The sequence below is a fragment of the Pleurodeles waltl genome, chromosome 3_1 (assembly GCF_031143425.1).
Source record: "Pleurodeles waltl isolate 20211129_DDA chromosome 3_1, aPleWal1.hap1.20221129, whole genome shotgun sequence".
In the NCBI taxonomy this organism is placed as follows: Eukaryota; Metazoa; Chordata; class Amphibia; order Caudata; family Salamandridae; genus Pleurodeles; species Pleurodeles waltl.
In genome coordinates, this window is record NC_090440.1 from 1222139321 (window position 1) to 1222166865 (window position 27545).

General features: G+C 46.4%; 1 protein-coding gene across 5 annotated transcripts in view; it reads right to left on the bottom strand.

Moving 5' to 3' along the window:
* LOC138285067 (zinc finger protein 418-like) overlaps positions 1-27545 on the bottom strand; it is a 389919-nt gene that overhangs the window by 75052 nt on the left and 287322 nt on the right. For all 5 annotated transcript variants that reach the window (XR_011201512.1, XM_069224552.1, XM_069224553.1 and 2 more), the window contains exon 5: positions 5996-6109. Coding sequence is in view for 4 of the 5 variants with exons in the window: in XM_069224552.1 (XP_069080653.1) it covers positions 5996-6109 (114 nt within the window). In the remaining variant the exon portion in view is untranslated. The remainder of the gene's footprint in view (positions 1-5995; positions 6110-27545) is intronic.

The following is a 27545-nucleotide window of genomic DNA, read 5'->3' on the forward strand; positions in this document are numbered from 1 at the left end:
CCCGGCCAACCTTGAACTGTAGATGATGTCTGTGGGACTGCATGACAGTAAATGTCCATCAAGTTCAGGGCCACAATCCAAAAGCCTGGATCGAGGGAAGGCAGAAGATGGGTATTTTGAATTTGTTCTTCCATAGGAACCATTCAGATGACAAAATCCTAGCAGGAAGGAGGCCTCCTTCCTTTTTTGCACAAGGAAATGATGGAAGTAACCACCATTCCTTACTTCTCAGACTGCCATCCTCTCGCTGTCCACCTTGGCCATCACAGTCTGCACCTCTTGAAGGATGAGGAGAAGATTTTCTGAAAGCCATTCTAATGTAGAAGGAAACTGAGGTGGGCCGAAAGGAATCGTATGATATAGCCCTGCTGGATGATCTGGAGGACCAATCAGTCAGCAATGATGGCTTTCCACTAAATAAATAAATATCTGATCATGCTCCGACATGCTGGCTGTGTGCCAGTAAGGGCAAACTATAGCAGCTTGGAAGCTGATGTTCCAGAGGCAGGGGACAGAGTGTAATGGTGTTCCTAGCAACCTGTACAATGTCTGCCCAAAAACACTCCCTGCCCTGCTTGTTGCAGTACCACATGGTGATGGTATTATCCATGAGTACCTGCACCAATCTTACTTGATAGTGGCCAGGATGGCCTTCAATGTCAAGGAAATGGCCCTCAACTCCAACAAATTGATGTGGAGTTGAGCTTCCAGTTGAGAGCTCTGATCTCCACCTCTCCCAGATGGCCTCCCCAATCCTGAAGCGATGCATCTCTGGCCTCTGTCAATTCTGGGTGGGGTGAGAAGATTGGTCTGCCAATTACCTAATTGTGGTGAAGCAGCCACCACTTCAGGTCTTTTGCAGCCGCCTCTGAAGTCTGGATAGAATCCAACAGATTCCCCTGTTGCTATGACCACTGGAGAGTCAGGTTCCACTGCAGAGCTTGGATATACCACCTTGCATGCTTCACAAGCAGGATGCAGGAGGCCAACAATCCCAGCAGCATCAGAGCCATCCGCACTGAGATTCAGGACAGATGCTAAAATATAGAGATCATAGCTCAGAATATCCTGGATCTCCGCTCCGTGGGGAAAGGCACAAAACTGTAGCTTATCCAGAATGGCTCTAATGAAACAGAACACTTACGACGGAGTCAGCAGTTTGTTGATATTGAACCCCAATAATATGATGAGATTTGTCATTATCTGGAGGTAGCTGACCACTGCTTGAAGGTGGGCTTGCCCCAGCAACCAGTCATCAAGGTAGCGAAAGCATGGTACCGCCCAATCTTCAAAGTGTGCCGCAACCACCACTGTCACTTTTGTGAACATCTGAGGGGCACTGGTGAGGCAGAATGGGAGAAGAGCAAACTGAAAATGCTTCTGGCCATTGTGAACCACAGGTAGTGCCTGTGGGCCTGCAGGATGAGGATATGAAAATAAGTGTCTCCATGCCCAATGCCACAATCCAGTTTCCTGGGTATAGGGCAGACAGGAACGAGCTATTGTGAGCACAATTAATTTCTCCCTGTGTTGCGAGGGCCAAGATCTAAAATAGGGCCTTTGCCACGAGCAAGTAGTGGGAGTAATATCCAGTTCCCATTTCTGAGGTCTCTGTGGCCAAAAGGGCCAGCACGTTCTGGTCCAAGATAGGCAGCTGATTCTCTGTCAGTCCCTCTGAGGATGGTGAATGGCACGGTGGTGCCAAGAGAAATGGAAGTGCATAGCTCTGATGTACAATTTGGAGGACCCACTTATTTGAAATGATGGCTTGCCACCGTTGGAGTGAATATTGGCTCCTACTTCTGACAGGGTGGTTGTGAGCTGGCAAGGACACACTAAAGCTGTCCAGCTGTGGATGCTAGAGAGGTGTGTGACAAGCTGCACATTTTCTCTGGTGTGCTAAGTGTAGGCTTTGGGAATCAGAGCCACTAAAATGCAGAAAGGCCTGCTGGGCTGGTAGTGGGGCAGGACACGGGTGAAACTATCTCCTTGCCAGAGCCACAAAGACGGTGAAAGTGTTAGGATTGCCTGGTGGGGGCAGCAAGACACAATAGACATCCTGTGGCAAAACTTCCTTTAAACCTTTACAAGGCTGAATCTGCCTTGTCGCCAAAAAGGAGAGAGACGTCAAACAGCATGTCCATCAAAGATGTCTGGACATCACTGGAGAATTCAGTAAACCTCAACCAAGCACGGCACCTAAGTGCCATACTCGTACCCATCACTCAACTAAGCAGTCGGTTGTGCCCAAATCAGATCAGATTACAAACTTTGCTACATCGTGGCCAGACTGCGCAGCATGGGTCTGGACCATCCTGAAGTTGTCCAGAAATGCAGGCAATTTTTGAGCCACTGCATCTCATAGGGCAAAGGAGTAGCAAACCAGAAGGTAGCTGCCATTCACTGAACGCAGGCTAAGGCAGAGCCAGGATTGTGGAAGCAAAGACATGTTTGCCAAAAGTTTTTATTCTTTTAGACTCACAGTTAGGTGGAGTGAAAAGACTGTGCAAAGTCTCAGCCATACCGGGTGGTAAGGGCAAAGTAACAGAATCAGAGCGAGTGCCTTATAGCTGCACTCCGGTAGGAACCAAGCGCAGCCTCTGTAGATATTATGAAGGATCCGCTCGGAGTCGGAAAGCAAAATGAACTCTGAATCCTCCCCCAGATTTGACGTCAGTGAAAAGGGGACTGGTATTGCAAGTTGTGCCAGACCAAAGTCTGCACATCCTGAGGGTCACAGATGGTGCAAATGGAGGATAAACCAATGGAAGACTGACTAGAGGCCCCAGCGGATTCCTGATCCAGAAGGCCTGCCAGAAGGAAGTAGTAAAGTGGCAAAAAAGGTTTTCCTAAACGCCTCCACTATGACGTTGCCAATGGACCTGAAAATTTGGGTGTAGCAGGACTAGACTAGGGATCACCTCTGATGGAGATCACGAGAGAGGACGGAAGGCACATTGACACTCTCCACCTTCTCTGGAGCTATTGAAGGTAGCAGGAAGGCAGGACATTCCCACTTCAATTTGTTATGTTTCTTTTTGGACTTACCCTAAGACTTTGCCTTCTACAATGATCTACCACAGGAACAACTTAGAGAACAGGAACTGGACCTCCCTTTGGACTTTGACCATTCACAGTGTGGAATCTTCCAGTGTTTGGTAATATGCAACTTCATCCTCCTGTCCCATATGGTAGATTCAGCTGAGCGCAGTTGTTGCTGCCATGAAATTGCGCTCAAATGCCAGTGTAGAAACTTTAAGAAAGTGTCTGAAAAGAGCAAGGAGTAGCTCCAGAGCCACATATAAAAGTGGCGAAAGACAGGATCAAAGACAGAATCTGACAATCGCCTGCATGGGTAGCTCCTATATACAGCTCTGCTTCTCACTTCCAGACTGGAATGACGTTGGCAGGGAGCAGCATAATGCTACCTACCCGTGGGCAGGAGTACTGCTGTAAAATTTCTGGATTCAGTCTATCGCCTGGGGAATAGTCACAAGGTGAGGAATCTGCTGTCAGAAGTATCCATCAGAAATGTAAATTCAGGATCTGTTCTTGGCTAGTTAGTTGACGCCAAGAACTCTTCCTAAGACAGATGTTGTGGCAGTGTCCATGGGAAGCCAGGTCCTAAGTGTCCACCCCTGCACCCATTATCTGATTGGACACAAGCGTACCCTCATTATATATCTCTTGGCAATCCTGCCTGACTTCCTTGAGTAGTTTCTCACTGACTCTTAGGAGACACCCTGAGCCATTTGTCTGATCTCCCCACAAGTGCAGAGGCACTGGCAGATTTATTGTTATGGCCAATGTTCCACACATTTTTCTTGCAATTGAATCTATTACCTTACTCTCTTTGTGGAGTGGAACAAAAGAAGGAAGAATAACATGCAATTTCTTTGCAACAGAAACAATGACAGAGTCAGGAAAAAGGTACATTCTTTGGACAAGATTGTCTTGATGGGTGGTGTGTACTCCTTTGAAAGTCTAGATGGGGCAGACTTTATTGAAGCAGGTGTTAAAAATAACTGCATAGCATGTTCAAGTAACCCAGGGACCAGCAGAAGAAGAGGTTAGGATGTTGTATTCTGATGTAGCATTTCAAGTATCACGTAGGTTGGAGTCGGGCATTGTGATATTTAACTTTGCAGCCTTCCTAGCCACTTGTCAACATCAGGGCAGTGTGCGCTCTATGGGTGACTATAATGCAAAAACATAACAATTTCAAGCTAACATAATTTATGCATTGTGCTGATATGATGTTGTTTAACCTTTTGCATTGCAGAGTTTAATCTTGAAGACTTATGTTCAGCATGCATATAAATACTGTTCACATGTAATGTACTGCTGCAGGCTTTCAGACCGTGTCAGGGTGTGGTCCCTTTCCAGGGCCTTCTAGAAGCTTTCCTTGCAGCATGCCTGGGTGTGGTTGGTGGGCTGGGCTAAGACTCTATAAAAGGGAGCCATTCCAGCTCCACGTGCTCACTATTCAGAGGTCCCGGTGCACAGCAGCAGCAACTTCCTGAGCTCCTGTTCCGGTGGCCTACTTTGATCTTCCAGGCCTCTGCCCTTCATTTTACATTGGTGATCCTTGATCAGGGCGGTAAGACGGAGGTCAGGCTAGGCCCCTGATCCCATTTTCGAAGACATCCGAGTGCTTGGGCCTAATTTTCATATTGAGAGATTTTACCTTGTGTGTGTGAATATGCTCTGGGTTTTTTCTGGCATTTACATGTTAACATTCGAATCGGCAAGACGAGCGATTCGTTTCTCGTGATTTAACCCTTGATATTCATTGTGTGCTACCATTTCATGGCAGTTTCATGGTGGCATTCGAGTCGGCAAGACGCGCGATTCGTTTCTCGTGCTTTAACCCTTGATATTCACTGTGCACTACAATTTCTTGGCAGTTACATGGTGGCATTCGAATCGGCAAGACGCACGATTCATTTCATGGCATTTACTTGGTGGCTCTCGAGTTGGCAAGACGCATGATTTATTTCTCGAGTCTATTTTATGTTATTCATGGTGCACAATCATTCCATGGTATTTACAACCTTTGTGAATATCCGCAATGTGCGTGATTCATGTTCCGGCAATTTTGTGACCGCAAAAAATGCTGGAGTTAGTAATGGTTTCATTTGGCAAGAGCAAGATCTTGTATTGGAGAGTTTACAATGTGAGTGAAATGTTAATCTCCCTCACGAGGACCTTCTAGATCTTCTTCTTGATGGTCTGAAGCATGATCTATTTTTAGGGACTGGGACTTTTGGTTTGTTTCCGAGTTCTAGAAGAAGACCTTGGGGTGAGACAACTCCTATCCCATGCGGGACTCGCAGGAGCAGAGGGAGGAGGTGGTGAAGAAGTGTGTAGAAAAAGCTAAGGAGAAGTAATAGACACATGGTAGCTGGATTGCCAGGTGAACAGCGTGTAGACTGTGTAACCCTGAATGATGGTGTGCAGAAAGGAGTACCTCATAAGTAACATCTTGTGAAAGTTAACAGGTACAAGAGTACTCGGAGTCTGATGTGAGAGGAGCTTTCCTTTTACATAGCTCCTGAAGCCACTATGCAGTAATGTGTGATGTTGGTCTCAAAGTCGAGTGAGGTTTTGACTGGTGTTTTGCAACACCTGGGGCGGTTTCATCATTGATAAATGTTTTGACAAAGACTGACTAGATTCTTTCAACATCATGTGATGGGGTGTCTTTAACAGAATACTTGCCAACGGCAACAAGTGGTTAATTTCTCTGACTTCGGCATCATGCTTCTCACTGTTGTTTGGAAGTGACACCACGTCCTCTGGTGAAGCTTCTTCTTGGATCTACCCCTAAGGGAGTTCTGGGAGTGAAAGGAGTGACCTCTGGTAGAAGAATGCCACACAATACATCTGACATGACAAGCTTTCAAGGAATGCAACAAGTCAGAGACATCAATACTCCACTGAGAGGGAGTTACTTCAAGCCCATATCTTCAACTAAGGAGTATTCAAAACTTACCTGGGTTTTGGTCAGGCCTGTTTTCTTCCATCTCCACACCAAAACGATCAATGAAAATTGAAACAGTTGTTTCATCTTTCCCCAATCTAGGATTAGTAGTATGAATCTGAAAATCTGTGGATCAAATTATAACTGTTATGCTTCAGAAACTAAAGGGAAGTGGATTTTAATCTTTGCAAATAAAACTATTTTAAATTAAACACTCATGACATCTGTGGGACCCCAGCAAAAAAAGCAGTGATCAGAAGCGTCAGGTAGCGAGGGTGGTATTGATAGGGGGAATGATTATGGCATGGAGGTAGGTCTGGTCTTAGCCAGACCTTTGGCAAATGGAATGAAAGAGCACACATGAGAAAAGAACAAGATATGAGAATGCAGAATGGGAGAGGACACAAGGTGACATATTGCACAGAGTGGAGAAAAGCATAACCGCTAAACAACAGTATAGTAGAGTACAGGTTGGAAGAGAACACATGCTGACAAACCAAAAACACAAAGAGGATGGAAGGACAGGATGAGAATGCAGACTATTGCATGATTGTAACATCAGAGGGTGTAGGATTGGAACAAGACCAAATGGGAAAGCAGAGGAAAAGAGAAGCACAGGATGGGAGACCATCAGATAGTGTAAACCACAGAATAGGAGAGATTATTTAAGATATGAGAGAATGTGAGAACACAGATTGGGAAAGATCACCAAAAGGGAGAGACCAAAGGATGACAGAGAAAGCATGAGGCGTGGGATTAGTTGACAAGTGTATGTTATGGGAGAGGTCATACAATGATGGGCAAGGCCTAGAAAGGTGAGACCCTAAAATGTTCAAGAGCAGAGAAGGGAAAGTGCACAATAGGAGTGCGCATGGTATAAAATGGGGAGGGCATAGTGTGGAAGAAATAAGTTGTTTACCTGTATATTTAGTTCTCCAAAGTTGGCATCTTTCATAGATTCACAAGCTTGAACTACAACCCATTGCCTAGCTGGAAGTCTCTCTGTAACTTTAATGTAGTGGTGTAATTCTAAACAGAGTTTGAAGAGGACTAAACATTGTTACTTTATTATCACAATCACTTGATTCGGAACCTCAACTAACGTGGTGAAAGCTCAGTGAACATAATTCCAGCCAAAGGCTACCATACAATCAATGGGGAGGAGGGAGGGTTTCCTTGTGAATCTAAAAAAAACACCAATGCTAGAGTACTGCAGTTATAGGTAAGTAAACTTTTCTTTTCCAGCACTGGATCCTTCATAGATTGTCAAGGACCAGCAAGCAGGACCACAGACTAACAAGGTTGGAGTGAGTCACGCCTTACTGAAAAGATTTGAGAAAAACTATTCTCCTTGTGGCTATTTTCAGGAATGAAAACACTGGCTATATGTACCCTTTGAACCCATTTTCGAACCTGTGCCTTACCAATGTCTACCAAAAAGTACTGACATGAGGGGTAGAATTTTCCTGATTCCTAAGTAACAAGGTGTCAATTCATGAGTGAACCCATATCCACCTTGTTGTGTCTACTGTGCACTACTGTGCATAGATTGGATTCCGTTTAGAGAAAAGCTTGTGCTGCAAGATCTTGAACTCAGTTTAACTGAAAATTAATGCCATAAATAGCCAATAGCCTTCAGCAGATCTGGCACTGGATCTGCTAAAGGTATGTTGCCCTCAGAAAAGCCAGGTTTGTCATTCTTTCCTGAAGGAAAGCAGATTAGGCATGGATCCAATGTTGGGGGTAAAGAGGGTCCAAATGTTTGCTGTGCACGTGACAAAGCTTCTGCCTCTCCAGTTAGTGCGTCTGAACCTTGGAATTATCAGTATCTTGGCTGCAAAGGAACGTAAATTTCTACTTGGCTCATACCACCTAAACTCGTTGATAAGATAGTCAGACAAATGCAAAAAGAACAGTTGATGGACGGAATGAAGAACAAATCAAACATTCACCCCCAGTCACAGATCTGACTGATTTGCATATTGCTGGGTCCAAACTGGGGTGGCTTGGTGAGCAAAAGAACGATGGATTAAACCCAGATCTGTGAATGGGGGTGAGTGTTTGAAAAGCTCCAGCACTCCGTCCATCATCCTTTTGTGTGAAATGTTGTGGCCTGATCAAAATTGTTGGAATCAGTGGAATGGGAAGAAAATCACTGAGCAACTTTACTGACCAGTTGATCAAAAGTCCATTGCTAATGGACCCTGTTGGAAATATCTTGAGATGAACTTTGGGCTTTTTTTTTAAAGACGTTTTGTAATACTTCTTTGTTGAGGATCCAATCATGATTTTCTTGTATTACTCGATTTAAGGTATCCACTTGAGAGTTTTTAACCACCGGTAAGTGGACTGCTGTAATCATCAGACATCTTGTCAACAGCCATTTCCAAATGGTTTGGGATTAATGAATGGGAGTAGTAGATGGATCTGTTGAAAAACACATAAAAACCAACCTTCATGGTTTAGAAGTAGGTGAAATACCGACCACATGAATTACTTCACTGGTGGGTGAGTAAACAACCGAATAGTCAGAGTCTGCAAAATGTGGCACTCTTCTCCTTTTAAGGAAAAAGAACCAATCCACTGAAGGCTTCTGTGATGGCGAAACAGAAGATGGTCTTAATGTTAGTCTTTATGTCGAGAGAGAGGACTTTTTTGGTGTTGACATCGATGGAGGTGGTACTGACTTCGACTGAGGTCAAAAGTAAAAAAGCAATATGGGAATGACAGTTGAACAGACCAATGATTAAAGAGAGATGTCCGAAACCCCCTGTAAGAATGTTATACATATAATATTTTACTAAAATGAAAATGTTTTGGCTAACACCAGACCTGATAAAATATACATGGATACATGCATATATAGAGGGTTTTTTGGCCTGCAGTCTTCATTTGTTGGTTAAGTTGTCATGAACAGTTTGCTTTCACCCACCTAAGCATGAAGCATGGGGCAGTGGATGAGTCCGCTCGAGCCAATGTCTCCCCTAAATGAGTGATATGGAATATGTCACTTACCCAGTGTAAATCTGTTCGTGGCATGAGACGCTGCAGATTCAGATACTGTGCATTATCCTGCCATCTAGTGGTGGGCTCGGAGTGTTACAAGTTGTTTTTCTTCTAAGAAGTCTTTTCGAGTCACGAGACCAAGGGACTCCTCCTCTTTTGGCTCCATTGCGCATGGGCGTCGACTCCATCTTAGATTGTTTTTCCCGCAGAGGGTGAGGTAGGAGTTGTGTATATAGTAAAGGTGCCCATGCAATGGAGTAAGTATGTACATAATGTGTGTATATTTACAAATTTACAAGTTTAATGAACATATAATATATATATATATATATATATATATATATATATATATATATATATATAATTATCATCAACTTAAACGGCTACAGGTTCCCGGGGAGGCAGGAGGGCGCATGTGAATCTGCAGCGTCTCATGCCACGAACAGATGTACACTGGGTAAGTGACATTTTCCGTTCGATGGCATGTGTAGCTGCAGATACACATGCTGTGCATAGACTAGTAAGCAGTTATCTCCCCAAAAGCAGTGGTTTAGCCTGTAGGAGTTGAAGTTGTTTGAAATAATGTTCGTAATACTGCCTGTCCTACTGTGGCTTGTTGTGTTGTTAACACATCCACACAGTAATGTTTCGTAAATGTATGAGGCGTAGACCATGTGGCTGCCTTACAGATTTCTGTCATAGGTATATTTCCTAGAAAGGCCATTGTGGCGCCTTTCTTTCTAGTGGAGTGTGCCTTTGGTTTAATAGACAGGTCTCTCTTTGCTTTAACATAGCAGGTTTGAATACATTTAACTATCCACCTGGCAATGCCTTGTTTGGATATAGGATTTCCTGCATGAGGTTTTTGGAAGGCTACAAACAATTGCTTTGTTTTGCGAAATTGTTTTGTTCTATCAATGTAATACATTAGTGCCCTTTTGATGTCTAATGTATGTAATGCCCTTTCGGCTACCGAGTCTGGTTGTGGGAAAAAGACTGGGAGTTCCACAGTTTGATTTAGGTGGAACAGTGATATAACTTTTGGTAAAAATTTGGGATTTGTGCGTAGAACCACTTTATGTTTGTGTATCTGTATAAAGGGTTCTTGTATAGTAAATGCTTGTATTTCACTTACTCTTCTAAGAGATGTGATAGCTATTAGGAAGGCTACTTTCCAGGTTAAGTATTGTATCTCACAAGAGTGCATGGGTTCAAATGGTGGACCCATGAGTCGTGTTAATACAATATTGAGGTTCCATGAGGGAACTGGTGGTATTGTTGGAGGTATGATTCTCTTTAGACCCTCCATAAATGCTTTTATGACTGGGATTCTAAAGAGTGATGTTGAATGTGTAATCTGCAGATAGGCAGATATTGCAGTGAGATGTATGTTAATTGACGAAAAAGCTAATTTTGATTTTTATAAGTGTAATAAGTAGCTTACAATGTTTTTTGTGGACACATGTAGTGGTTGAATTTGATTATTATGGCAGTAATAAACAAATCTTTTCCATATATTTTCATAACAATGTCTTGTGGTAGGTTTTCTAGCTTGTTTAATGACCTCCATACACTCTTGTGTAAGGTGTAAATGTCCAAATTCTAAGACTTCAGGAGCCAAATCGCTAGATTGAGCGATGCTGGATTCGGGTGTCTGATTTGTTGTTTGTGTTGAGTTAACAGATCTGGTCTGTTTGGTAGTTTGATATGTGGTACTACTGACAGATCTAGTAGTGTTGTGTACCATGGTTGGCGAGCCCAAGTTGGTGCTATTAGTATCAGTTTGTTTTGACTTAATTTGTTTACTAGATACGGAAGGAGTGGGAGAGGGGAAAAAGCGTAAGCAAATATCCCTGACCAACTCATCCATAACACATTGCCCTTGGAGTGAGGGTGTGGGTACCTGGACGCAAAGTTTTGGCATTTTGCGTTTTCTTTTGTTGCGAATAGGTCTATTCGTGGTGTTCCCCAGATTTGAAAGTAAGTTTGTAGTATCTGTGGATGAATTTCCCATTCGTGGATTTGTTGGTGATCCCGACTGAGATTATCGGCTAACTGGTTTTGAATTCCTGGGATGTATTGCGCTATTAGGCGAATGTGATTGTGAATCGCCCAATGCCAAATCTTTTGTGCTAAGAGACACAGCTGTGATGAGTGTGTCCCTCCCGGTTTGTTTATGTAATACATTGTTGTCTTTTGACAAGAATGTGTTTGTGGGCTATATACAGTTGAAATGCTTTCAATGCTAGAAACACTGCTAGTAGTTCTAGATGATTTATATGAAGCTGGCTTTGTTGAGCGTCCCATTGTCCCTGTATGCTGTGCTGGTTGAGGTGTGCTCCCCACCCTACCATGGAAGCATCTGTTGTGATCACGTATTGAGGCACAGGGTCTTGGAATGGCCGCCCTTGGATTAAATTTATAAGATTCCACCATTGAAGCGAGGAGTGTGTTTGGCGGTCTATCAACACTAGATCTTGAAGTTGACCCTGTGCTTGTGTCCATTGTGTTGCTAGGCACTGTTGTAAGTGCTGCATGTGTAATCTTGAGTTTGGGACAATGGCTATGCATGAAGACATCATGCCTAGTAGTTTTATCGCAAACCTCACTTGATAGTGTTGGTTTGGGTGCATGTTTAGTATTACATTTTGGAATGCTTGTACCCTTTGTGGACTTGGAGTGGCAATCCCCTTTTGTGTGTTGATTGTTGCTCCTAAGTATTGTTGTATTTGACACGGTTGTAAATGTGATTTTTGGTAGTTTATTGAGAGCCCTAGTTTGTGAAGGGTTTCTATGACGTATTTTGTGTGTTGAAGACACTGTTGCTGAGTGCTGGTTTTTATTAACCAATCGTCTAGGTAAGAGAATACGTGTATGTGCTGTCTCCAGATATGTGCAGCTACTACTGCAAGGCATTTTGTGAATACTCTTGGTGCTGTTGTTATTCCGAAGGGTAACACTTTGAATGGGTAATGTACGCCTTGGATTACAAACCTTGTATTTCCTGTGTGAAGGATGTATGGGTATGTGGAAGTAAGCATCCTTGAGATCTAATGTTGACATGTAGTCCTGTTGTTTGAGCAAGGGAATCACATCTTGGAGTGTCACCATGTGAAAGTAATCTGATTTGATGTAAAGATTTAGGGGGTTATTACAACTTTGGAGGAGGTGTTAATCCGTCCCAAAAGTGACGGTAAATTGACGGATATACCACCAGCCGTATTACGAGTCCATTATATCCTATAGAACTTGTAATACGGCTGGTGGTATATCCGTCACTTTACTGTCACTTTTGGGACGGATTAACACCTCCTCCAAAGTTGTAATAACCCCCTGAGTGTTCTGAGGTCTAAGATGGGTCTCAGTGTTTTGTCCTTTTTTGGAATTAGGAAATACAGGGAGTAAACACCTGTTCCTTTCTGATGGTTGGGTACTAGTTCTATTGCTTCTTTTTGTAACAACGCTTGGACTTCTAGTTGTAACAGATCTAAGTGTTGTTTGGACATGTGTGCTTTTGGAGGCACATCTGGCGGTAATTGTAGGAATCCTATGCAATAACCATGTTGGATAATGGCTAGGACCCATGAGTCCGTAGTTATGTGTTTCCAATGTTGGTAATAATCTGTGAGTCTCCCCCCCACTGGTGTTATGTGTTGGGGATTTGTGACGTTGGGGTCACTGTTTAGTTTGTGGGGTTTTTGGGCTTTGGAATTTCACTCTTGTTTTGGGGAACTGTCCACCCCTATATTGTCCCTGAAAACTTCCTCTTTGGTATTGGCCCTGGTATGTGGGTCTGGCCTGTGAGGTAGAAGGCTCTGTGCTTTGGGCCCGAAACCCCCCTCTAAAGTGCGGTTTCCTAAAGGTGCCTCTGCTGTGTGGGGAGTAGAGCGCGCCCATGGCTTTGGCCATGTCAGTGTCTTTCTTTAGCTTGTCTATAGCTGTATCCACTTTCGGCCCAAACAACTGTTGTCCATTAAAAGGCATATTCAGCACAGCCTGCTGTATCTCTAGCTTCAATCCGGAGGTGCGTAGCCATGCGTGTCTCCTGTTCTGGCGGCTGTGTCTGCTGAGTACATAGCCGATCTTATCTGGTTGTTGGAGATACTTTGGCCCTCCTCTACAACCTGTTGGGCACGCTTCTGAAACTCTTTGGGAAGGTGTTCAATGAAATGTTGCATTTCGTCCCAATGTGCCCTGTCGTATCTTGCCAATAATGCCTGTGAATTGGCAATTCGCCATTGATTGGCTGCCTGTGCTGCCACCCTTTTCCCAGCAGCATCGAATTTTCAACTTTCTTTGTCGGGTGGTGGTGCATCCCCATATGTCTGTGAATTTGCCCTTTTCCGGGCTGCTCCTTCTACCACTGAGTCAGGAGTTAGCTGTTGCGTAATGTACACAGGGTCCGTAGGGGGAGGTTTGAACTTCTTCTCCACTTTAGGTGTGATGGCTCTACCTTTGACTGGGTCTTGAAACACCTGTTTAGCGCGTTTTAACATGCCTGGTAACATTGGCAAACTTTGGTACTGGCTATGTGTTGATGACAGGGTATTGAATAAAAAGTCATCCTCTATAGGTTCTGAATGCAACGCTACGTTATGGAAGGTAGCTGCTCTGGAAACCACCTGCATGTAAGCAGTACTGTCTTCTGGTAGTGATGGTCTTGCCGGGTAGCAATCCGGACTATTATCAGATACTGGTGCATCGTACAGATCCCATGCATCTGGGTCATCTTGGCTCATCCCTGTGTACGTTGGTGACTGCATCATTGGGGGTGTTGCAATTGGAGACAGTTGTGGTGAGTTCTGTGACGATGGCTGTGGTGAAAAATGTGGTGGTGTCTTTTCTTTAGCCACCTTTGCCTTTGGCTGCGTTTCTGTTTCATGGAAAGCGAGTTTCCGCTTCATTTTAATTGGGGGAAGAGTTCTTATTTTCCCTGTGTCCTTCTGTATATGGAGACTCCTCTGTGTATGGTCTGGCTCTCCCATCTCTAATTCTTGTCCAAACTTGTGGCCTTGTAGTTGTGAGGAAAGGCCTTGTTCTTCCGTATAGGAGCTTTGTTTCGGCTCCGAGGCTGGATGTTTCGGCACCGAAACCTTCTCAGCTGTCTTTTTCCGCTCAGATGAAACCTTTTTAGCTTTCGGAGTTCCGACCTCTCGGTGCCGAGTTTGGTCGAAGCCAGTATCTCAGTGCCGAGTATATTCTGTGCCGGTATCTCGACCGGAGTCGGATGTCTTCGGCTGCTGTGTGCCCTTTTTCGGTGCCGATGCTTGGTCACCGTGCTTACGGGAAAAGCCATGGCCTGTTGGCGGTGGCGTCCCATGGGCTTTCAAAATTTTTGAGTGAGTTTTGGCCGGGGCAGGTTTACTCACGGTTTGCTGCCTCGCTGGCTGTTCACTCTCGGGCTCGTCCGAGTCCAAATCAGGAATGGAGAATGTCTCCTCTTCTTCGACGTCGGGGTGTCCAGCCGGCGTCGACGCCATTTGAATCCTTCGAGCTCTCTGGTCCCTTAGCGTCTTCTTTGACCGAAATGCCTGACAAGCCTCGCAGGTATCCTCTTTGTGTTTGGGGGACAAACACAAATTACAGACCAAATGCTGGTCTGTATAGGGATACTTAGCGTGGCATTTGGGGCAGAAGCGGAATGGGGTCCGTTCCATAAGCTTTGAAGACGCACACGGTCAGGCCGACTAGGCCCTGCTGGAGAGTTGAAGCCCCAAGGGGCTGCCAGAGCTCTTCTTCTCTTCGGTGTCGATGTGCTCTTACTAACCTGATACCGAACGCAAACAATGCCGTCGAATTTTCCGAATGTTATCTAACTTTTCCGAACCGAAGAGGAACACGTCCGAACACGATGGCGGAAAGAAAACAATCTAAGATGGAGTCGACGCCCATGCGCAATGGAGCCGAAAGGGGAGGAGACCCTCGGTCTCGTGACTCGAAAATACTTCTTTGCAGAAAAACAACTTGTAACACTCCGAGCCCAACACTAGATGGCAGGATAATGCACAGCATGTGTATCTGCAGCTACACATGCCGTCGAACATATATATATATATAGTCACTGAAAAAATCAAAGGCTACAGTGACGTTACAGTTACAGCTATAGTTGTACTTATGTTAAGAAACTATAACTTGTTGCCCAAAATTACTTTACGGCATGAGTTATAGTTTCTTCAGATAAGTATAACCATAACTGTTGAATTTCTATGGGTTTGTATGGGTAAAACAGCAATCTAACTATAACATTCCTGTAGCCTTTGTTTTTTCCCAGTGAATTTCTGTGTTTTTTTCAACACACGTTAATATTTGTGTGAGGCTGCGGCAAGCCAATCAGTGACTTGCTTTTCCCCAGGATCCGAGGAGGATCCTTGAATCCATAGATTGGCCGAAAAACAAAATGGTCAATTGTTGCCCATGAGGGGGTCCGTAAGAGAAACCCTCCTTGTGTCCTATGAGGTCAGGGTACCTGTATCCTGACCCCTCAGATGTTTTTTACACAGTTTTTTACACCAACCAAGCAATGCGAGAAACAAAATGTCAGCCGCAACTTATCTGTCAATTTGCAGCCAGGCAATCAGGGCCTAGCTTTTTCTCCGGAGCCACAGAGGATCTGCATCCCTATATATATAAATTTGGTTTTCATTTTTTTTTTTTTTTTATATATATTTTTTATTGTTTTTGTATAGCAGATATATAGTACATGCGTTTGTCAGGAGTACTTACAGGATCACAATTATCTGTTTAATATTTCGTTTGAACAATTAAACCCCCCGTTAACACACTTAACTAGCCATTATTACATACAATGTTAATATTCCTACTGCATGGCTCATATTGTTGCGCTTATGCTAGAAATCAGAGAGGCTCCCTTTTTAATTGCTGTAAGACGCCTACTATTTATGAAAGCACCCCTATGGGGAACATAGGTGTGCTTTCTTGCCTTTATGGAAGGTAGGTAGTGGGTGTGCCTGATTTACGGGTGTCTTTACTCATGCTCCTATAGTTGTGTGCTCGCTCGGAGTTGTCCCATTTGGGGGGAGTGAGGATGTGTACCCCTACAGTCGTTTTCTTATCTTGGTCGTGTTCTGTGCTGTTGTGACTGGTTAGGCTTCTGGTGTATGCAGTTTAAGTGTTGTATAGTCCCCTTCATGGAGGTTTATCGTCATTTTTTGCTTCGAGTTTAGATACCATTGTTCCCCAGGTGTTGCACCCAGTGTGTGTCTGACCTTCTCGTGTCAATTTTATAAGGACCTGATGTTCTGTGCCGGCCCACCGCAGTGTGAGGGAGTGCCAGGATTTCTGGTCTGGGGCGTTTGGTGCTTTCCAGTGCATTGCTATAAGCCTTTTATACATCACGAAGGCTAAGTCTATTAATTTGTGTAAGTGTCTGTGCTTTTTTGTTCTTGTCCTCACTCCCAATAAACAAGATCTAGGGTCCGCTTCCAGTTCTAGTCTCGTCCAGTCTGATAGCACCTTCACTATCCTATTCCATTCTATTTGCACCCGTGGGCATTCCCAGACCATATGATAAAAGTGGGCAGCTGCTTCCATGCATCTAGGGCATGTCGGTGCTGTGTCGGGGAACATGCGTTTCAGCCTGGCCGGTGAAAGATAGGTCTGGTGTGTAAAGTTGAACTGGGTGTAACGGAATCTGGGGTTCCTTGATACCCCCCGGGCGTGTAACAATGCTTTCGACCAGTCTTCTTGGAGGATCGAGACGGGGAGGACCTTGTTCCACCTCTCCCTAGCTCTCTCTAAGTGAGGTTCTGAGGGCTTGGCAAGTATTTTGTATAGGTTAGAGATTGCTTTAGTTTGGGCATCGTCCTGTAGCATGTGGTGTATTGTGAGGGACGTCTCTGGCTCTTGGGCCCCCGTTGCCCATGCTTTCTTAATTGCATGGCATATAGGGCCTGATTCTAACTTTGGAGGACGGTGTTAAACCGTCCCAAAAGTGGCGGATATACCACCTACCGTATTACGAGTCCATTATATCCTATGGAACTCGTAATACGGTAGGTGGTATATCCGCCACTTTTGGGACGGTTTAACACAGTCCTCCAAAGTTAGAATCAGGCCCATAGTGTGATACGATAGGAATTGACCCGGGCTCACATCTGTGAGGGCCTGGATGGCATCAAATGGCATTAGTTTACCATCTTCAAAACAGTCACCCACCAGACGTATTCCCGCCTCCGACCACACTAATGCAGTATGCGGCGCGATCCTCTGTTGCTCAAGGAGACACTCCAGCGGAATGTGCAGGGTGTAAGGAAGTGTTCCATGTCCCTTCTGGGCATACCTCCCCCAGCATGCATATGCCACTGCTAGTAATGCATTGATGGGTTCACTTTTGGGGTGTTTGTTTGACAGCCATGTTAACAGGTGGTCTCCTTTTAACTGAGTCTGCATCCATACTGCCTCGGCTGAAAGCGGTCTGTGGAGCCATAGTTGCAGCCATTGCAATTGTGCGCTGCGTAATAAAGCTCAAAGTTAGGTGCCCCTAGTCCACCTGAGTCCACCGGTCGCTGCAGTGTGGGTAATGCCACCCGTGTTCTGCCTCCCCCCCATATGAGCTGTGTCAGCATTGTGTTCAGATTATTAAAAAAGATACGTGGGAGGACAATTGGCAGTGCCGTGAAGTAATATAGTAGTCTGGGCAAGATCAGCATGTTTGCGATTGCTACCCTTCCCGGTAGGGAGAGCGGTAATTTATTCCAGAAGCGTAGGGAGCCCTTTATGGAAGTTAATGCTCTCCCCAGATTACCGTCTCTGAGGTCGTCTGTGCTGTGGTAAATGTGGACCCCCACAGGCGCCCGTGTGGTGCCCCCGCCTGTCTTCCTGGTGGCCATCTGGTCAGTGGGAACACACACGATTGATCCCAGTTTACTGCTAGGCCAGATATCCTACCGAACTCCGCTAGGAGTGTCATTATGGAGGGTATCGACTCCGCGCCTTTCCGAGTGTATATAAGAGCGTCATCTGCATATAGCGAGATTACGTGGTGTGTTTTATTCCTAATTAATCCCCATTCGTCCGCCATGGAGCGCACTTTAGTTGCCAGTGGCTCCATTGCAATCGCAAACAATAGTGGGGAGAGGGGGCATCCCTGTCTCGTACCCCTTGTTATAGGGAAACTGTCAGAGATCACTGCACCGTCTTCACTCTGGCTTGTGGTTTTGAGTATAGTGTGCGGATCCAGCGCACATAGTTAGGACCTATTCCCATCTGTCTCATTGTAGTCAAGAGGTAATCCCATTCCAGGGTATCAAACGCCTTTTCTATATCTAGTGACAGCACCATTTCTTCATATGCGTCAGAGGGGGTATCCCCCATTACACTCAGAAGCCTGTGGATATTTAAAAAGGTGTTCCTCTTCGCGATGAAGCCGTTTTGGTCTTCGTGGATTAGAGTATGCATGATGGGAGCGAGTCTGTTGGCCAATATTTTACCCAATATCTTACAGTCTAAGTTCAGGAGTGAGAGTGGTCTGTAGGATTTTACGTCCGTGGGGTCGCGACCCGGTTTGGGGAGTACTACTATCATGGCCTCTGTGTGGGACGGGGGTAACTGTACGGTGGTCCAAGCTTCCTCAAACACCTTCAGTAGTTGGGGTTTCAGGCGGGACGAGAATGTAGAGTAGTACTCTATTGGGAGGCCATCTATTCCCGGCGATTTATTCCTGGGCATCTGTGTTAAAGCTAGATCTATTTCTCCCGTTGTGAGAGGGACTTCTAGTGTGTCCCTGTCTGCTTGAGATATTTGCGGCAAGGGGGTGCCCCCCAGGAAAGACTCAAATTGTCTAGCCGTGCACGAGGTGCACTTCGTATATAAGTTCTTGTAATAGTCTCTAAACTTTTCATTTATCTCTGCCTGTGTGGTAACCGTAGTGTGAGCATCAACCCGGATGGCACCTATGGGAGAGTGTTGTTTGTCCTCAAGCAGTAACCAGGCCAGCATTCTTCACATGTGCAAGACGCCGTGTCGGAGGGTAGGTCCTTAGCAACGGACCTGGCGAACAACCGTAGTGTTTCCAAGTCCCTGAAACGTGCCTCTTAAGGAGCCTTTTTCCCCGAATGGGGGATGGGCTACTTGACAGTGACGTAGCCAGTTTACTTGTAGTGTAAGTGACCGGTATATATATTCCTTTTTGCCACTTTTTTCGTTTTTAATTGGAGAAGAAATTATAAAAAAAATTAGTTTGGTCCTGATGAAGCGTCACTGGATCCTGTTGGACCATACGACGCGAAACATGTCGACCCCAACTTGTGGGTGCTGTTAAAAATTGCAGACCCCTCTATCTTGTTGCTCTTTGAAAGTAAGTGAGCATCAACACTCAGTTTTTACTTTCTTTTGATTTTAACCTTGATCTTCATCCTACTATATTGATTAAAGGTCTGATATAAATTTTAGGATGAATAATCAATTTTAGTTTCACATTCTTTTTTCTCTCCGAGCGTTTGCTGGTGCCTGAATAGAGGCATAACTGTCTGACTAATTATTATCAGAACAGTACGGCTGAGTGCTCCCCTTTTTAAGGGGAGCCCGTCGGGCGTTGCAGCGCCGGCCTGGCGAGGAGCAATTCCCGATGATGATGCTGGTCATCCATTGTGATGCTTGAGGGTTTTCGCTCCTGACACCAATGGTGCCCTACGCTATTTGAGTATATGTGGAACAGTGTACCTACTATGTATCAGCATTCTACCCGACCTGTCGCCCTCTGTTTGCAAGCGCGTTAAGTAGTAGTTGTAGTCGTGGCAACGGAGTCTACTGTCTTCTTCGTTATATTTTATGCGGGCTGCTTGTAGTGTTGAGTAAGGGTAGTCCCCCCGTGCGGCTGCTATTTCCGCTGTTCTTAGTTCCTTTTCCAATTTGACAATTTCGGTATGTAATGTGCGCCTTACTCCCCAACTTGTAGTGATGCACTGCCCTCTGACCACCGCTTTATGGGCGTCCCATTCCACAGCGCGTGAGTTCGCAGTTAGGTCATTTATTTCCCAGAACTGTTGTATTGTGGTATTTAATGCGTCTACATGTGCCTGGTCCTGCAGCGCGTCTACTTGTAAGCGCCAAGTTGGGATCACCCGTCGGCTCCTGCCCCAGTCCAGTGACACCCTCAGCGGCGAGTGATCTGAAATGGTCTTCGCTAGGTATTCCGTTCCAACTACCAATACGGCTATGTCCTGTGTGCCCCAGATTGTATCTATTCTAGTGTGTATTTTATGTGGGGGTGAGTAAAATGAGTATTCCCTCTGATGGGGATTTTTTGTGCACCAAATATCATAAAGCCTCAAATCGCCCGCCCAGTGTTGCAGTGGGGTTATGATGTTCTTCCTCGCTACTGCGCTCGTTGGGGCGCTGGATCTATCCAAGGTGATGTCTGGTATGCTATTAAAATCCCCACCCCAAACAGCCGGGGCTGATGGGTTAGCTAGGAATGCCAGTGTGAGAGTACCCAAGAATCCAGCTGTGCCTCCATTTGGGGCAAATATACCGACTATAGAGAGTTGTCTGCCATCTAGCTGGCCTTCCATCACCACGAATCTACCACCTGGGTCTATTCTGTGTGCTGATTGGTTGAATGGGACTCCTCCTGCAATCCATATCAGTACCCCTGTGCGAACGCAGAGTATGTTGTGCCTATCAGTTGTCCGCCCCACTTCGCGCGTATTTCCTGCAGATCGGGTTCCAGTAAGTGTGTCTCTTGAAGGATAGCAATGTGTGTTCCCAGTCGCTTGAGGCGTGCGTGAATACGAGATCTTTTATTTGTTGTGCCCATTCCCCTCACATTCCATGTCATTATATCGTATTGATTACTGTTGCGATTATTTTGTTGTGCCATGGGAAAGTGTGGGGTGGTTCCGTTCGTCTGCCTCAATCTTGCTCACTGGTCTTCCAATGTGCTGCCCCTCTGATAACGCTGTTAAATATATCTGCTTGTTCCAGCAGTGATTGCATGTTTGCGGCGGCTCTATAGTGTGTGTTTTTATTAATTTACTACTGCCCACCCCCCCAACTATACCCCACTCACTCGTGTCTACTAATATAAAACTACTTAACTCGTGAATATAAAAAGAAAAAAACATGTATCCTTTTGGATTTCCATGGTGGTGGTAACATAGCGGTCTCATGTGGCTCATTTGCGGGGCTCACACCAGACCGCAGACTACGTCTGCAATTGTTAGTGGACGCCCCCAAGGCGTGTACACCCCCCCCAAGAAACGCCCCGCCAGCGCTCGCATCGCAACCCCGCCATTTGAAAACAAGATTATGCAAAAGATACACATTTTGGAGGTTGCTCATTCTCCATGTGCCCACGGCGCATCAGGGGGTCTCTGGGACGTTCAGCCCACTCATCCCCTAGCATCAGAACCTTGAGCAGCTCCGCTGGGCGTGGTCAGAGATCGTCAGCTGTTCTGGGGGTGACCCTCTGGCCTTTTGCATCGTCCAGTATAGTAGAGACAGAGCTGATCGTATCCGAGTCCGAATTGATCTCAGGTAGCTCCCTGATTACTTCGAAAGTGTTTTGTGTTAGCAGAGGAGTTTCTTTCAGAACTTTTGCTCTCTCTTCCGCTACCTGTTGGGCGGACGGTTGGACCCTAGTGCGTCTTTTTGAGCGTTTCCTTGACGTCGAGGTCGACCACTCTTCTTCTCTCTCCGCTTCATTAGCCATGCGCGCGAGGCCTTTGGCGTGTAGCCATGTCCAGACGTCTTCCGGGGAGTTGAATATGTGGGTGCGATCATCTGAGATCGCTCTCAGCTTGGCGGGAAAGAGTAATGCGTATTTAATGTTGAGTTCTCGCAGGCGTTGCTTAACCCTAACATATGAGTTGCGTTTTCTTTGCACCTCTTGAGTGAAGTCTGGGTATGCGTTAATGATTGATTCCTCATAGTTAAATGGGCCTTTGTTGCGGAACTGTTGTAGGATTGCATCGCAATCCCGGAAGTTTAGGAATCTGGCGATCAATGGTCTGGGTGGTTGACCAGGGAGCGGAGGCCTACCCGGAATTCTGTGCGCCCTTTCCACAGTAAATAGCTTGGATGGGGCCCCGCCTAGCACCTCTTTGATTAGCCATTGTTCTAGAAATAATTCTGTGCTTTGTTGTTGCATATTTTCGGGAAACCCCAAGAATCGGATATTATTCCAGCGCGATCTGCACTCAGCCTCTTCCGCCCGTTTCTATAGTGCCTTCAGTTCCGCGTCCATACGCTGGATCTGTTTTTGGTTGTCCAGAACCTTGGGGGATAACTCTGTCACCCCTTCCTCCACTGTTTTAACTCTTTCCGCTAGCTTGCGGTGATCTACACGGAGTAGGTTCAAGTCCTGCGATACTGCGTCGATTCTGCTCTCCAGGGAAGTTTTAGTATCCATTATTGCTTGTAGTACCCTCTCTAGTTGCGCAGATTGTGATGCTAGTGTACTCTCCAGTGATTGTAGAGATGGGCTTGTCGGTTGGTCGGTGGGTGGAGGGCCTTGCGTGGTTCGGTGTTGGTTCTTGGCTGATTTCAGCCTACCCGCCATTGTGTTTGTTCAGTGGGGAGTCTTGTGGGTTGCGATGAAGCACTACCAGGTGTAGTGATGCGGCGAGAACCCCCCCCTTTTGAAAATTTTTTTTTAATTCTTTTGTCCCACTACTTTGACTCAGTTTGTGATCCCCTTTCGTCCAGTTCCGCGTCCGGGGGGCAGGTTTCGGCTGGTCCCGGTGCGCAGCTCTGGTATCCTTGGTCTTGCCTCTGCTTGCTTTCAGGGTGTTAAAAGGGCGTCGGAGCCCAGTGGTCCCCTTTACTGGAAAAGAGTGTCTGGAGCAGGTTGGCTGGGGACTAGTTGTGCCAGCCTTTGTTCCCTCTGACTCCCGGTCCGTACGCTCGGGCCCTCAGTTCAAGCCCCTGTCCACGACGAGTCCAGCGTGGGGGGGGGTGAGGGGGGGCGCACCGCCAGTCGAACACGGCTGCGAGGGGGTGGGGGGGGAAGGGGCAGCGCGGATCCGGCCACGCCGGCCCTACCGTAGTCAGTGGGCCCCTGCCGATATTCCGGGACTCCTACCACCGCAGCACTCCGTTACGCAGTGCTATTTTGCAGCATGTAGGGGAGCGAATCCCTAGGCAGCTGTCCCTGTTCCTGTCAGTCCGGTCTGCGTGTTCTGTAACAGCACCTCTCTAGTGCTGTGGGGGCCAGGAGATAGTTGCCCCCACCTGTATTTACCGTGCCCGGGGTTTCCAGACTCCAGCGCCGGCCGTGTCCCTTCAGGCAATCACGCGGCGGGGCCCCGGTCCCGGGGAGTCTCCGCGCGGGGCGCTTCACGGGCTTAGGGTGCCCTGCGGCGTCCTCTTGGCTCACGGGCCAGTTCCGCATGCCGCGCCCGCATACTGCTGCTTTGTTTCAGATTGGTGAACGCCCTGCGCACCAAACCTCGCTACGAGAGGTGGGCTTGGGGTGGTGGCCCCCACCCAAACAGATGCGTGTGGCGGGGAGCACCTCACGGCCTCTCTCCGTCATGTTCTTCAGGGCCTAACAGGCTCGGGATGCCCCGCCGGGGCCACAGGTCCACGGACCAAGCACCAGCGCCCCGGAGCACCGCGCAGCGCCTCCAGCCTCTCCGACCTCAAGATGGCAGGCGTCGCGCGTCCCGGACTCCCAACCAGAGGAAAGGCACGGATCAAAGGCCCCCACCTCGTCGGTACCGGGCTCCTCTTGTATCCCCGATTAATCGGAGGTCGTTCCCACCTCCTTGTCACCACGGGGGCGTCCTTCAGGATAGTTGTAGCGGGGCCGGGATGGAGCGCTCGCACTAGCCATCCATCCCTGTCGCCATCTTGGCTCCTCCCTCTGGTTTTCATTTAATACCTAGAAAACTACTGAATGGATTTACACCAAATAACAAAAAGGTTGCTTTCTAGACCAAGAGCTATCTTTCTGCCAAATTTGGTGTAAATCCATCCAGTGGATATTAGCGGGAATGTAAGTGTAAGTAAAATTTCCACACAAGAGCCAACCTACTGGTAGTTTAACATGTTTAATATGACTGGCAGCAGTCACCAAGTAATGACAAGCCATGTGGTTGATTATTACGGTTTTGCAATGTTGATCTTCTTGGTATGAACATAGAGTTTGATGTTCCCGGGGGATCTTTTGGGACGACCCCGTTGTGCTTTCTAGACGTAGTTGAACACATTTTCCAACGTTACAAGGATTGCAGGACATCTGGTGACAGACATCGCCTGTGGTGATATTGTATACAATTATCTGAGTGAGATTATCCCACTTCTCATTTGTTGCTTCTTGACAGTCCCTATGATACTTCTAGGGACTGAAATTAGATTTTACGTCATGTTCTTCAACATCCCCATCCTGGTTGGTAGCATTAAAAATATGCAAAAGGACACTTGCAGGTGTAGGTATTGCAATCAGACAGCTTGATAGAACATCCACAGTACTCTGCATTGTTCCCATGCAGAAGTATGTCCGGTTGAGCGCGACTCATGCTAGGTGAGTCCACATGTTCTCTGTCACGTCTAGCAGGTGTGTCGCTCAATGTGGTCGATTAATCAGGTTGGAGTTGGGGGTGTTGGGTCCCTCCTGACCCCGCATCCCCAAAAGAAGACCCCACAGCACACTCAGAACAGAAGCCCGTCGTAGTATGAGCTGGAAAAGAGGCAAGTATGATCATTCTTGCAAATAACATTTGTCAGCTGGGATATGCCCCCATTTTTCCTTTCCTTGTTTCATAATCAGGAGAACATTATCTGGGCCCTTAGCTATGATTTCTGTTGGTTCAGGAGGATGATTAGGGGATTCTACCCACACCTTAGCACCAGGATTTTTGTCAGTTGAACCAAAGCCTCCCTCCCAACGTACTGTAAGAAGGGGTGGGGCAGACTCCTTTTTCACTATTCCTCCATACACAGGGATAATCACCATTTGGGCAATCCCATCTCCAGAATGTATCATTAAGTCAGTGTCTTCACTCTTCAAAAGGATAGTTTTGATTTCTTCTTGGTAGTCTGCATCGATCACTCCCCCCAAGAACTGAATACCTTTGAGTGCTAACCCAGATCTGGGAGCAATCAATCCGAAATGCTCCGGGGGAATCTGTATTCCAACATCTGTTTCAAAGAGTGCCATATCTCTTGGTTTCAATGTGTACGCTTTTAAAGCATGTAAATCAAGACCTGAATACTCTGGTGTGGCTCTGTAAGGAGTTAAGGCTCCAGGTTTTATTTCCCAGTACATGATGGTGTTGGTGGCCACATGGGGCTGTATCTGCAAAGTGAGGGTTAGCATTCTCATCAGGGGAGTCTCAGCATTTGTTAGTGGTATGTTATTCAGAATCTGGAGGGCTTCATTTAAATGCTCTCTCCAGTTTTTCAATGTTCCATCTACTAGTTTTGTAATTGGGCTTTCAGCAAGCCGTTCATTCTCTCAATCAGTCCTGAGGCTTGTAGATAATATGGCATATGATAAATCCACTCAATGTTGTATTGTACACAGTAGACTTGTACCAATTTTCCTTTAAAGTGTGACCCATCGTCACTCTGGACCTGGAGTGGTACTCCATAATATAATATAACATTAACAGGACCAGAGTTTTGATGGTATTGTACTGAGTAGCATGTTTACATGGGACAGCAAACAAGTAACCAGAATAGGTGTCCACTACTGTGCAAGCATATTGACACCCACAACTAATCGACAGTGGTCCAATGTAATCAATTTGGCATATCTGTCCTGGTAACTTTCCTCTTCCCAGTTGACCTCCGACAGTTTGCAGGACAGATCTCTGTTGTGTGTGCTGACAGATAGGACATTGCAAAATCACAGTTTTTATCAAATCTAGGGGAATGTGCATCCCTCTGATCTCTGCCCACCTGTAAGTGGCTTTCTCTCCCAGGTGTCCACATTTTTAGTGCACCCATTTAGCCATCCCCACCAAGTCAGAATCCTGTGTTGCCACTTCTGCCGCTGAGATTTTAGCTCTGTCGTCTGCAAGCGTTCTAGCAAATCAACGGGACAGTGAACATCTAAATGATAACAGTATCTTGTAGGAGGCTGGCCTGGCTTGTAGTGGGTACCAGAGGTACTTACACCTTGTGCCAGGTCCAGTTATCCCTTATTAGTGTAGAAGAGGTGTTTCTAGCAGCTTAGACTGATAGAAGGTAGCTACAGCAAAGCAGCTTAGGCTGAACTAGGAGACATGCAAAGCTCCTACTATACCACTTATATCATATGCACAATATCATAAGAAAACACAATACACAGAGTTACTAAAAATAAAGGTACTTTATTTTTATGACAATATGCCAAAAGTATCTCAGTGAGTACCGTCAGTAAGAAGGTAAGTACTATACACAAGTTACATGTACACAAACAACAAAAATTAGGTAAGTAAGAGCAAGAAAAGTAATGCAAACAGTGTAGAATTACAATAGGAGCACATAGGTATAGGGGCAACACAAACCATATACTCCAAAAGTGGAATGCGAACCACAAATGGACCCCAGACCTATGTGAGCTTGTAGAGGGTCGCAGGGACTGTAAGAAAACAGTGAGGGTTAGAAAAATACGCCACCCAAAGACCCTGAAAAGTAGGAGTAAAGTACACCTACTACCCCCAGAGAGCACAGAAGTCGTGATAGGGGGATTCTGCAGGAAGAACAAACACCAGCAGTGCACTGACAACAGATTTCCGGACCTGAGTACCTGTAAGAAAAGGGGACCAAGTCCAATAGTCGCAACAGTGTCCGGGGGGGCAGGAGCCCAGGAAACCCCAGCTGAAGGTGCAAGGAAGCTGCCACTGGTTGGAAGAAGCTTGGAGTTCTACAAGAAAGAAGAGGACTAGGGACTTCTCCTTTGAGGAAAGATGTCCCACGTCACGATGAAGCTTGGAGAGGTGTTCCCACGCAGAAAGACCGCAAACAAGCCTTGCTAGCTGTAATGGTCGCGGTTGAGGTTTTTGGGTGCTGCTGGGGACCAGGAAGGACCAGGATGTCGCCTTTTGGAGGAGGAGACAGAGGGGGCGCTCAGCAACTCAGAGAGCCCTCACACAAGCAGGCAACACCCGCAGAAGTACCCCAACAGGCAATTAGAAGAAAAGTGAACCAAAGTCCACGCAAAGTCACAAAAGGGAGTCCCACAACGCCGGAGGACGACTCAGAAGGTTGTGCACTGCAGGACGGAGTGCTGGGGACCCAGGCTTGGCTGTGCACGAAGGAAATCCTGGAAGAGTGCATGGAAGCCAGAGCAGCTGCAAATCACGCGGTACACAGCTTTGCAGTCTAGCGTGGGGAGGCAAGGACTTACCTCCACCAAATTTGGACTGAAGAGTCACTGGACTGTGGGAGTCACTTGGACAGAGTTGCTGTGTTCCAGGGACCACGCTTGTCAGGATGAGAGGGGACCCAGAGGACCAGTGATGCAGTCTTTTGGTGCCTGCGTTAGCAGGGGGAAGATTCCGTCGACCCACGGGAGATTTCTTCAGAGCTTCTGGTGCAGGGTGCAGGCAGGCTACCCCCAGAGCATGCACCACCTCGAAACAGTCGAGAAAGCCGGCAGGATTAGGCG